The sequence below is a fragment of the Pelmatolapia mariae genome, linkage group LG5 (assembly GCF_036321145.2).
Source record: "Pelmatolapia mariae isolate MD_Pm_ZW linkage group LG5, Pm_UMD_F_2, whole genome shotgun sequence".
Classification (NCBI taxonomy): domain Eukaryota; kingdom Metazoa; phylum Chordata; class Actinopteri; order Cichliformes; family Cichlidae; genus Pelmatolapia; species Pelmatolapia mariae.
Genome location: NC_086231.1, coordinates 10,047,335 through 10,060,497, shown reverse-complemented (window position 1 = coordinate 10,060,497; position 13,163 = coordinate 10,047,335). Strand labels below are relative to the sequence as shown.

Sequence of the window (13,163 nt, the reverse complement as noted above, 5' to 3'; positions counted from 1 at the left end):
AAAAAGGCTACAGCAGAGTTGCAGCCAAAAGTAGGCAGACATTATTTGTCTTTAAGTCAGCTAAAATAATACCTTTTTAAATGTATGTTCAATGCTACCTGTAAAAACTAAGCACATCTTTCTTGATGACTGTCTATAATTTCTCTGTGGCAGCAATGCTGCCAAGCCTGCATGCATACCAGGTGCAAAAAGATGCTGGGTCATCTTTGAGTGGAGCTATTGTGAAGCATTCATGTAACAGAGACCTGTATTTGGAAGTGCAATGACTATAGATAGATACAGCCACTCCTCTTACGCAGTCCTTGTGTAAAGAGAATTTTTGACACTTGTGCTATACAGATGTCAAGTTAAGCAAGAAACACTGGAAGATTTTTTGGGGAAGTTCAGAAATGTGTAGTATGCACATGCATGGGTTTCAGTCCTGCAGTGCCCCTATTAACATATATCAGCTTGACACCATTTTTGTACTTGAGCAACTCTGAAACAAAGAACATGTTATCCTCATTTCTTTCTATCTCTGCGCCTGAAACACTCCTTTGAACAGGGTTTAAGTGTGTCACAAATGTACAAATTACTGGGCAGGTCTAATAAGAAGCCACTTTAAGGGAAAAGTGCCACTTTAGGCGGGCGTTACCTTGAGAAGCGTTTTGCTAGGAAGTGCACTAATGTCTATTTAACACCCTGATGCATCCTCAGGTGTCATGGGCTATGTGCCTAGTATGGCCCATCTGTCTGCCTTCTCCTTGTAGATTGCCTTCACTCACTCTAAGGGGAAGTAAATGGTGATTAAGTGACCTTGGCACCATCCCCCATGGCCTTGAGATGAGACACCTGCCGGGGTAGGGGGGATGAAGAGATAGAAGTACTTGGGGGCTCTGCTCACTTCACTAAATGTTCAGTATACATCATCAAGAATAATAGAGTATAATGATAGCTTGCTATAGAGACGCTCCGCCAATGACAAGCAGCGTTCACGTCTTGATGATGTACATTTCTAGCCACCCTCAGTGATAATATCCAGTCAGATTACTGTGAAGTGAGTCAGCAGAAATGAGAAACCCGGTAGGGACAAACACACAGGCAGACAACTGTACTTCACACACATGCAGAGACACGCAAATATGTATGCCTATGCAAATTTGCAGGGCAGGCAAACACAAGCATGCATATGGAGAGTGCACACACTAATTTCTCTGGGCCTCTCAGAGGAGCTGCTATCTTAATGTGGTTGCAATGAAACAAGTAAAGTTTCACACTGTGCTTTATATGTGGCTTCCACCTGCTCATATACAATATCTAACGTCCAAAAATAGCTCACAAAGTGGAATTAAAGGTTGTTGTCAATGCTCTGAAAACCCACTGCTCCCTTTTTTGTAATTACTTTATCCCTATGAGGTCTTTGAAACTACATGGTCAGAGAGGATTGTGCAGGGTAGACACCAATGCTGCTTATTAAAGGTGCAGTAGGTTTCTCCAAACGTCTTTCTAAGACTGCCTTGCCACAGCTTTAGTTCACGTATCTCAGTGCTGCTAAAAATTTGTCTAGGTTGTTGTTTTGCAGTGCTGTGTGTTCCCAGGTCCATTTGCAGCCCCAGCCTTTCCGACTGGGGACCTGCCATTTAGCATGCGCTACAGGAACTTCATAGTTCAGTGTCACTAAAAGCTACAGCTTTTGTCAGATATTACTGTGTTTTTCTCTTTTTTTAAGTTGTTTTCCTTCTTTGTTTGCATATAATTCAGTTCTATACATAAACTGTGTCTACATTAATGGTTGATTGTTTCCCTGATCTTTCTTTTTTTTTTGTCCTTTCAACAGAAAATCCAAGCATGATGAAAAACACACAGAATCTGAACAGTAAGTATTTCAACCACAGAGCCGACAAGCATTCAGTGTGTGTGTTTTTCAATATAATGCATCTCATAATTCTGGCTGTATTGTTTGATCATCACATTTTCAGACATGCTGTATGTAATATGAGAACAAACTGTGACACTGCAGTCGGTTCAGTGAGAAAATGTGTGCAGAAATGTAGCACTGATCAAAGTACCAAATTCTTTAGCTGTCTGCGGTTTCGACGTTCAGCGTATTGACAGGTGGATGTTTTTTGATTCTGTCCTGAATACTTTGCCCCAGATACACTGCATGAGAGTGATTCATTCAGGATTAATCTTTGCTGATGTTCAGTACCAGCAAGCAACAAACCCTTCCACTGACTAACCGTGCCTGTCACTTATGGCTAAGTGTAAGATTATCGGTGTTTCATATATGCATTGGTGCCTCATTTGCGGCTTCTGAGATTATCATATGTAAAGATGAGGGATTGTCAGGAGAAGCCGCAGGGCTGTGACAACAACCTTTCCATCTTTCCTGTTTTCTTGCCCCTCCCTCTCTCTTTTAGCTCTAATTTTTTTTCTGTTTGTCTTTCAGTTCTATCTCCCTGGCTTTTGTACTCACTTTCTGTCTCCCAGTGCCAGTTTCTCTTAGTGCTTCATCCATTTTTGGTAGCTCTTTTCCTTTTGTCACCACCTTATTTCCCTCTCTCTGCTTATTCTATTTTCCCTCCTCCATCATATTTATTTTTCCTGTTTTTTTCTCTTGAGCCTAGCTCACAATCTCTGTTTTTGATGCAGATTTTCCATCACATCGGCCTCATGTGGAGTGCAGATTATGCTGTAGTATAAGAAAACATTCAGAGCTGGTTAAAAGCCAGACTCTGGATTCTTGACTGGTGGGTTTCTGAATCATGACTCACCAAGAGTCAAATAAGAACATAATCATACAGAGACAGAAATCAGGGTTTAGATACAGCAATAGGGATAACTCAGTTAAACATATGGAGACTCTTTCTAGTCTAATTTCCCCCCATGCTCCAAAAAGTGATGAAGTACAGCATGACACTATTTGTGGATTAGTTCACATAGGAGTGTATTTATTAGCTGTTGTAAATTGTAACGTCTCTTACTTTTAGATGCAAAAGGAATAAAGAACCTATATTATACCTTACATATATTTTTTTTTGCAAGGATTTGCTTTTGCTTAACTGGAAAACACATCTGAATGATATATTTGCCCGAAGTATAATCCTCAGTGCATGTGTGCACTGCCTATGTTTGTCCCAATAAACAGTGGGAACAGCTTCCCAAGCAGATGGCATGCAGAGCTGTCTTTAAGCTTAAAGTCAGGCAAAATTTGAACAGCCTTGTAGTCCAGCAGCACTTTACTATTTTTTTCCTGTTTCCTATAAACCTTTCTCCCACTATCCATTTTTTTTTTTACTCTTCATTTTGCCATTTGTTTTTCCCCCGTCTTCCTCTCCTGTTCCCTTCCTATCTTAGGGATGCAAATCTAGGAATGCAAATGCTATGGTAAGCACAGGAGCAGGTGTGTCACAGCAAGGACAGAATCAGGTCAGCATGGACGCGCAGACATGCCTTGCATGCAAGTCAAATTGGTACAACATAGCCCCAAGAGGTCACTACACACGTGCCGCAGCTTAATGCCTGAATGCTGGACTCTTCATCTGGTGCAAGTAGGAAGCGCCACATCTGCCAGTCAGTCAAGTCTGTCATAGACAAGAATACTAGTCTCTGAAACAAATTGTCAAGCTGCATGATGTTGCAATGAACGGAATTTAATAGATGAGTGAATTTTGAATAAAAATGTGACATGTTTCCTGTCACATAAAACTGTACCAGTCAGCCAAGGGTGGTAGAAGCATCACAAGTTTGGAATTGTCACCCTATGGTGCAAAATGCATCCGCTTTGCTGAGACACAGCTGTTTAACCATAAGGCAAGATTCAATACAAGTCATAGCTGACGGACTTTGCATTCACTGAGTCAAAAATAGCAATATTGCAAGAGCCATGTGTAGTAATCACATAATATACATTTTCCAAAAACCTTTATTAGAACACAAGTCAGATCAGAAAGGATCCAGACTGGTGGGCATACAAACGGATACGTCAAAGCCACTGTCAGAAATGTCGAGCCGATTTGTAAAGCCAGCTAACTTAACTTAAACCTTCTCTGGAGTCAAAGTATTCGTGTGAAAAGAAAGCATTATGATTCCAGCTGACATTTTAGAGCCAGTACATCTGAGGTAAAGTCATCCTTCTTTTTTAAAAAACATGTTGCCACAGAAATCAGTCCCAGTTGTCTAAAGAAATATCAGGTTGGCAGAAATGCATTGAGGTCTGAGCCAAAAACTGAAGGTAAACAGATGGCTGGGTGACTTGCATCCATGACTGTAGACTGGAATAGAACCTCAGATGATGATCTTATGGTTGGGTGAGCTCATTACCAAATGAGATGAGGTATTTATTGAAAAGATCCAGTTGTTATTGTCTGATGTTATGTGACTTGCATAAATAGAGTGGAATTTAATGTATGTAAAATGTCAGATGGCACTCTAGAGTTCTACTGAAATTAACCTTCAGAAGTGATTTATCATGGAATCCTGATTAATTTGTGAAACTCTTTTTGATTTAACTCTTACTAATTAACATTTGTCAGTTGGTGGAGCGGGTGGATCCTTCAGAATCGCTTGGCTGTGTTATCTAACAGGCCTAACCAGATTAAATTTTGAACCTAAATCTTGCCACACACAGTGTGGTCATCCTCTCATAGTGAGAGTGATTGTAGCCACAGTCTTGGCACTACTGGGACAAATTGCCGGTTATATCAGCAAAGACACACCCACGGTCGTTCACAACTTTCCTCCCTCAGCAGCCACAAGGGAGGTTCAGAAAGCATTAGCTGCACAAAGCATGTTTCTTTCATGACTTCTCTTCTGTAATATAGTACAATGCTGTTAAATGAAAAGCACAAACACTGTAAATAGAAGTATTGTTCACTATATCCAGGCATTTAATTTTTCAAGAATGAGAAATAAAAAACAATGTTTATATTCAGCTTAACTGTTAGCGAGATCAAACAGGGATTTTTGGATTTTGATTGAGTGATATGTCATTGCTGTATTATATTATTTTGCACTTCAAAAGCAGGGAAAAACAGGCATTTACTATTACTCAGCTGCAATAGGAAATCATTTAACCCTCTTAAGCAGCAAGAAGTTGGAGTAATGTGTCAAAATATAATGAATACATGTGTCAAATAAAGTTTTCAACAGTCAAAGAAGGACTAATACATTAATCTATATTTCTATGAATCTTGAAACATAATGTTGACCTTGCTAATAGTGCTAAATATAAATTTAAATTTCTCTTTAAAGATCCAATAGCAGGCAGCTTTTAATAGGATCCCTCGACTTTAGATCTCCAATAAGTGTTTCTGTGTAGTTTCTCACAGGCTTCTGGTACCTCTCTTTTTTTGACTGCTAGTCCATTCTTCCTGTGCTTTTGTTAAATCCCAAACTAGTGATTTTCAAGATGATTCATATCTGGGGACTGAGATGACCACCAGGCATGTGCTTGGGCTAAATCGCCTGGTATTTCACCAAATCCGTAATGTCAGTCACAGTCGATTTTTCCCTTTTCTGCAACAGCTAAAGGCAACCACATCCATGCGTGCTTGTCTTGTTGGTGATGTCTTCTTGTCTGGGCCTTTCATGTCTTTAACTATTACACTTTGGTGAAATAACTGTTACCCTTTAAAACAGTAACTTTTAGGTTGCCAAGTTGATTACACAGCTGGAGCACGTGCTGAGACAAGATTTTGGTATATCTTTATCACAGCTGAAGCAAATTCGGGTGCTGTTATTGCGTTTTAGTTCCCAATAGTTTAATTAAATTCTGACATGTAGTAAGTTTAACAGTAAGTTATTTAAAAACAACAGTTTTATAAAAGAATTTAAACATTCTCATCTACATTTCTATATTTCACTCTGAATTGAACACACAGTTACGGAAATTAATGAATGGATGTATTTCAAAAATGTCATCCACCTACATAGGATGTTAAACATTTTAAACATGTTATTTTGATCATATCTCTCGACTGAAATGTGATTTATAAAAATTTATAAACATCTTTGGAAGGTTTAATAGATAAACCCTTAACAGCTCAGCAGGGCTAAATAATTTTGATTGCAGCTGTACCTCAAGTGATTTCAAACCCCCTGAGCTGGGACATTTAGAGAAGAAATGCTTTTCTGATGAAGCAAAGTCTCAGTCTATAAGCAACAATCAGGTTAAAATAGTTTATGTGTGTGCCATAAACAATTTTATAAGCTACAGCAGCATGGCCACAATTGTTTTCACCTTGTAAGTATGTCTAACTGTCTGTGTGTCATGGCAAAATGTGGTCCTGGGGATGCCTACTATAGGTGGAACTGTCAAATAAGTGGTTTGAAGTACTTTCAGATGGGTATGTGGACAGCCGTGCAAGATACAGTCCCAAAATTTTACAGGTGTATAGTTGGGATCGGTTGTGAAGATTGGTGTCATGTCACCCGTGAGTACTGGGTAAAGGGCACCTGGAGTAGGCCTTGAGCCGCTTTAAGCTCTGATAACACAGTCTTTTGCATTCCTAATGTATTTGTAAGTCTCATAGGTGTCTTTATCTGGTTTATAAACATAAAAATATTTTCCACAATAGGCCTGGTGGGAGAACTCACTGGCAGCTGTTATGATCCCATCACAATATGGTCTTGTTTATTTAATTGTTTTCAGTTGAGTGAAAACATAGAACAGTTCAATGCCCTTAAAAATCCCTTTTTAATGAAATTCCTATTTTACTGTAAATAACATATTTAGCCACTTCAAGCGCGAGTATAATTCAGAAGAATTGCTCAGTGGGATGAACAATTGCTTTGTTTTTTAAAATTTATTATTAATGCACTACAATACATCAAAACGATGAATGAAACAGTCTGATTGTCGTTTTCTTTGGTTTTGTAGATGAAGCCCCCCGCATGGATATGCTCGGATTAACGTGGATGGCACTTGTCCTCACAGTGACAGTGGAACTGACGTGAAACCTCTCATCCAAGACGTTCTCGCTCACACATATACACGCATACTTGCCCTTCTTATGTAACATCAACACCTGCACACAGTAACACACACACACACACACAATCACACAGAACACAATTCCCACAGTCCCACAAGCCTTCTCCAGTCATCAACAGACCCTGCATACGTCAGTCGATCAGGAAACAGTGCCACCACATGATGGCTCTACACTGTTTTTGTAACAAAAATAATAACCAAGATAATGATATGAAAAGAACATGATGAACATGACAGTAACCACCTCCTATATAGCCCCGCCCAGTTACACCTTTTTTTTGTTTCTTGTCCCACGTCTGCCTGTTGACCAATAAAATCAGTTGATTTGAAATGGAAAAGAAAAAAAGCATTTGGATTTTATTTTATTGACTCACAATATTATTGGTACTGAAATTGGTACTGAGATGTGAAAAATGGAACTGATTTTAGACTGCGACACCACATCAACCACACCTGCTACATATCCTGGGATGTACCTGACTAAGAGCAAGCTGATAAACCATGGGAGAATAAATACAGATGCTCTAAGTGGAGACGCTTTTTTATTAATATACAAATTTCTTTTTTTCTTTTCTTTTGTTTTCTTTCTGATGGCTCAGAATGTACAAGAGGATTTAAATGCAGAAACTAGAAAAAAAAATCTCATTTTGAGTGTATTTTGTGTACATCAGTGTAAATACTGAAAAATAATTAAAAGAGGTTATATGGGTTATGGTGAGGGATGGTTGCTGAAATAATTGGAGTTTACACTCCTCCACCCTTGTTTGTACTTCATTCAACTCTGTTTTCAGAGATAATTCTTGGCTGAAAAGGATGGAAACATTAACAGCCTTTTTGTTTCTCATTTGGGCTTTTTATATCTATATGGCAGGTCTCCAAGGACAGAGTAAAAAGTATCTAACATATGTCTGCTGTTTTGGGGTTGTGGTGCATGTGACGTTTGAAGATTCTTTCTCCTTTTGGTGTGTTGCAAATGACAGCGCTGCAACTCATTGTCACTGGCCTGTAATCCAGTTATTTACTTGTGACATACTATCTTAAGTGACCTACATTGTGTACAATACGTAACTCTTACCCAGACATTTACAGTACTAGTAGGATCATTTTAGCCGCCATCCCAGGGAGGAGTTCACCTGAGGCAGCTTGTGTAAACAGGGTTGTTGCATTTGTTTCATTTCACCTCTATTAAAATGGAGAGATGACAAAACTCAAAAGCCTTGACTTTGCTTAAAACAGTGTTCAACCGTGTTTTACAAATGATTTTTATTGTCCTGCCTTTTAATGCTGTATACAGGCAATATGCAGCATTATTACTCATACCGAAGACACATGCTAGTCAAGATGGTTGAAAGAACTGTTGAAATTATTTAAATAAAATCCCACCATAATGTATAAGAATGTGTGTTGATCGACTCTGTAGAGAAAAAGACGTCTTTTTGATTTTTTCTGATGATACGGACTTCAGCGTGGTTTTTGAAGGAGATTCTGACATTGCCATTAACTCTTTGCGGTTTCTGGCCTTTCAGTGAAAGATAGCTTAATGCAACGTAATCCTGCATTTTTTGGACTTCACAAGAATTGCAATTTAAGCTATTCTAAGGACCCAACATGTATTAAGGGATTAAGGTTTAAACCAGGTGGGAGGTAAGAGGAGAGATTTTAAAGCTTAGTTGAACCGAAAGGATAGACCTATCTGTTTGGGATATCAGCTCACCTTGCCAAAGTACTATCCATATTGCATAGTGCATACGGGAGATGAGAGCTGCAGAGCACAAACATTATTAACAAACAGTCATATGTGCTTTGAATGAATTTTTATCTGGCAAGGGAATCAAAGGGCACAAATCCTTGTCCACCCACTGTATAGTATTCTAACTCGGCTATCATTGTAATTTTTATTCAAGAGGCACTTCTGTGCTTTTTGCTTTCACTCACTCATTTTACATTCAAGTGAGAAAAAAGGGTCCATTTCTGAGTGCAATACAATGTGCCAATTGGCTTTATATGATTTAATCATCATGCCAGAAGAAGTCTGTCCTAAATAGTTTGTGGATAAGGCTGTGTTACTGTTGTCCACATCTTAGTAGTAGCTATGAGTACTAAATTCATAACCATATTATCGTGGACCAGAAATATGCAATAGATAAGAAATAAATCTTATTTAGCCTTTAAATGCACTGCTTTGTCACATTTTCTTTAATCCAAAAGAAAAAAATTGTGCATAAGCAAGAATCTATTAAAAAAAAAGGTTTTAGTTTCACTTACTATGCTTTGTTTATTTTCAGTCACATGTTGTCGTTGTATAAGAAAGAAGTGAAAGCACATGACTACAATGCACATGACAATCATCTTCTGAACGCTCCACCTGAAGCTAGAAGCAGTGGTGAGGATAAGAGGTTGCCTCTATAGAGCATTTGTGAATTATTCAGGAGGCAACTGTGCTTGCAGAATCCAGTTTCCTTTTTGTTGTCTGCAGGCTGGCCTATCAGATGACCAAACATTGCCAGTGTGGGCTCGGAAATCTGACACACCCTCTGCACGAGTCCCCACGTGATGCATCTTTACAATGCTTCTAAACACGCTGTTAAGATGAATACTATTTTGTTGTTGACCACAGCCTCGCTGCTGTGTTATCAACAATACAAATGGCAGCTTGGCAGCAGCAACTGAGCAACAAATCTCCCATGAGGCAGAAATACATGTTTGAATCTAGTATAGTGTAGAGAAATAAATGACACTCCCAAGGTTATGTGTACAAAGACTTCCCATTTTATTTGCATTACACATGCTTTTATTGTTCAGATGGTGCTCTGTACACTTTATTGTGTTTATAATAGCATGTGACTGCCATTTAAGTCTCTGATACTAATCTTCAGATCATCTTAACAGAGACTAACTTAAGCATCTGCGCTGGCAGGGAAAGGACCTTTAATATGGAGCATGGCTGTGCAAACAGATGTATCCTGGTTAATAAGTATTTGATAAATGTCAGTTATCATTACTCCCCACCCTTTATTCAAATCATGATTTCCTTCTGGAGCGCTAGAAGTATGTTTGAGCAAGTGAAGAAGAGTTATCTCATAATATTTTGGGGAATGTTTTTAGAAATGTACATAATACATTCTATGCATGAAAACAGCAAGAAAAGATGCTGAAACTGAAACTTAACCCTCTAAAGTAAGGCTTTATATTGCGGTAACTTTAACTCTTACATTACACAACATAACATTTGGATAGTTGTGGGAAAAGGCTTTGTTGAGTCAACAAATTGCATAACCAAATATTGATCTATGGCGTATTTACATATTCCGTGTATGGATACTGAAGCTGCATGTGACTTGCCACAGGTGGTGCATGAAAGGGCCCCGCCTCTGCAGAGCCAGTGATGCAAATTGTGCCTCAAGAGCTATCATTTTACACTTGATCCTTTGGGCACAGAGGCACAGTCATCAGATCACAGCAGCTCTCTTACAATGACAACCAGACAGTTACTATCAGCTGAGGTGCACTGACAATAACACTCAATAGGATCAGCCAACCAACTATCGCCACCAACATTGCTACAGCTATGCCCATTGCGGAGCTTTTGGGAGTCCAGTTCGAAATGCAGCTGCTGTGGAAACTTAGTGTCTCTGTGGCTGCAGTGCTGCTGGTTTCTTGGGCCTACAGGTTCTACAGCTCCAGGCATCCAAGAAGAATCCAGCTCTATGTCAAAGACAAAGAGCCAGGAAATGCAACCTGCCAAAACTGCGAGACAACACTTCAACATCAAAGCTCAACAAAACATGAGACAGATGATGCGGGCCAGCAATCCAGATCGTTGCTAGCAGATTCAGGTGATGACCTGACATCTGACAGCACCAAGGAGACACCAGCTGAGACTCTTCCACATCAGGTTAAAACAAGTGAGGATGTGTTTGCAACAAATGATGACCATGATACCAGCATGGATGAAGAGATAATCACTTATGAGAAGCAGGGACAGGTTGCCACCAGTAATGTTATGTTTGGATCTGCTTTGAAACTCCCTGATCCAACAGAGAGTGGGATGGTCAGTACAACGGGGCGGCGCTCCCCTTGCATTTTGCAGAAGCTGGAGAGAAGTGTGGGTGTGGGCAGAGAGTTAAGACAGGACCTGGAGAGCAAAGGGTCCTACTCCAGCTTCCTCTCCAAGGCAGAGGTTAAAGTGGAAGATGCAAACATAGTGCTAGAAGGGACAGGAGACCAGGTTGTGCGTGGAAAGATATATGATTACTATGTTGAGTCATCTTCTCACTCCATTACAGATATTAATAAGGTACTTTCTCAGTATGAGAGGGACTTTGAATCAAAGCCAGGGGAGTTTGGAAGCCATGGCAGCAGTTTCAGAGAGTCTCCATCGTCTTTAAATCCCATCACTATTCGTGATCTGGTTTCACCACAAAGCACTGTTAAAGATGCCTCCTCACCAGGGTGCCTCAAGCTGAGAAACCCCCCAAGGCCTGTACTCTTACGCAAAGAGAGCTATCTGTCTGCAGCACAGGAGTCGGAGCTTTCGATCCCCTTTCTAACTTCAAGAGCCTCAACTCCAGTGACTCACTCTCGGGCTATAGCTGGCGATGAGTCTGTCTCTGTTCACCCAATTATCAGTCCTGCTACTGACAGCAAAATCCTTAATGTGAAGGAGGGGATAGATAGAGAGACTGCAGAAGGGGCTCCATTTTTAGACTTTCAAGCAAAAATTCTTGATGACACAGATTTAGAAGTCTTAAAGAGTAAGCTTGATCTGGGTAATTGTTTGGAGACACTGTGCCTTGCTAAGAAACATGGCCAGACATCTTTGCAGAAAGCAGCCCTGGGGGTCATGTCTGATAACTACCTCCATGTGCTCAGGGATCCCAGCCTTTATGGGCGGCTAATGGCTGGTGAGCGGGAACAAATCCAGAGGCAAAGAATGAGGGGGAAGAGGTTTGTCATGGTTGCAGACATGGATCCTCAAGATTGGGTCAGCAACACTGAAGGGCGCAGAGCAACATCAGAGCAGAGGAGGACATCAAGTGCAGTGTACTATTATGATGACTACAAAGACACTTGGCATACACTCTGCCTAATCCCACAGGAGGTCATCTCTAAAGCCTGTGCCATGTGCACAATGGATAACTACTTATTCGTGGCAGTGGGCTGCCAAGGCACTGACAGAGAAATGACACCCTCAAAGCGAGTGTTCTGCTACAATCCTTTGACATCCATTTGGAAAGAGATCAGTCCTATGAATGAAGCCAGGCCCCGCTGCAAACTGGCAGCACTGGAGGGCTACATATATGCAATTGGAGGAGAGTGCCTCTCCACTGTGGAGCGCTACGACCCACGATTGGACAGATGGACATTTGTGGCTCCTCTGCCTAATGATACATTCGCTGTGGCACACCATGTGACAGTGTGCGATGGAGAGCTTTTTGTTTCTGGGGGAACTCTTAAATACATGCTACTACGCTACAACCCCAAAACTGACACTTGGAGGCCAAGTCTCATAGTAGGCAGCAAAGACAAGACTGTAGATATTGTGGCTGTGGGGAGATTTTTGTATCGGTTTGATGTTAACCCAGTCCTGGGTGTCAGTGCGTACCGCTACCATACGGTGGCCCGACTGTGGTATGAGTGCAGCTCCAAACGGATTCTGCATTGCCCTGCATTTCAGTGTGTCGCGATGAATGACACAATATATTGTGTCAGCCGCCAGTTCACCATGAAGTTCGAGGCTGATGAGATCTCTCCTGCTTTCATAGATGAGGATTTGAGCATACTCTCTGCAGCCAAGGGCATACTTTTCCCCTTTATTCTATCACTACCTGATAAGAAGCCTCAGCAGACTAGTGTGTAACGAGGATTCAATTTTCCATTGATGGTAAGATTAGATTGTGATTGAGTATCCTTACAAGAGCATGCTTTACATCAAGTTTATTGTTGCCTGGGTGAGTTTTGCTTTGGTCAGGTTTATGTTCAACTCAGCCCAGCCCCAAATTTCATTGCAAAATTGCAACCACTTTTCTATCATTTTTGAAGTGTTATTAAGATTCCCTTTCCACAAAGCAAGAAAGCATCTGTTTCTAAAAGTACTTTATTTTCAGTGGATTGCATATTACAGAAAGAATTGTGTTTTCCTCATGTCTCATTCTTGGCAATAGATGTAAATTATAAGACTCTTAATGGT

At 40.3% G+C, this 13,163-nt stretch overlaps 2 protein-coding genes across 3 annotated transcripts in view; both read left to right on the top strand.

Annotated features, from left to right (window-relative positions):
• The window catches only part of igsf21a (immunoglobin superfamily, member 21a), a 190,752-nt gene extending 182,402 nt beyond the window's left edge, over positions 1 to 8,350 (top strand). For both annotated transcript variants that reach the window (XM_063473621.1, XM_063473622.1), the window contains 2 exons: positions 1,817 to 1,855; positions 6,860 to 8,350. In XM_063473621.1, the coding sequence (XP_063329691.1) occupies positions 1,817 to 1,855; positions 6,860 to 6,936 (116 nt within the window). In that variant the 3' untranslated portion in view covers positions 6,937 to 8,350. The remainder of the gene's footprint in view (positions 1 to 1,816; positions 1,856 to 6,859) is intronic.
• A 2,191-nt stretch (positions 8,351 to 10,541) lies between these two features.
• klhdc7a (kelch domain containing 7A) lies at positions 10,542 to 12,833 on the top strand. The gene has a single exon (XM_063472877.1). The coding sequence runs from the start codon at positions 10,542 to 10,544 to the stop codon at positions 12,831 to 12,833; it is 2,292 nt and encodes a 763-aa protein (XP_063328947.1).
• The last annotated feature ends 330 nt before the right edge of the window (positions 12,834 to 13,163 follow it).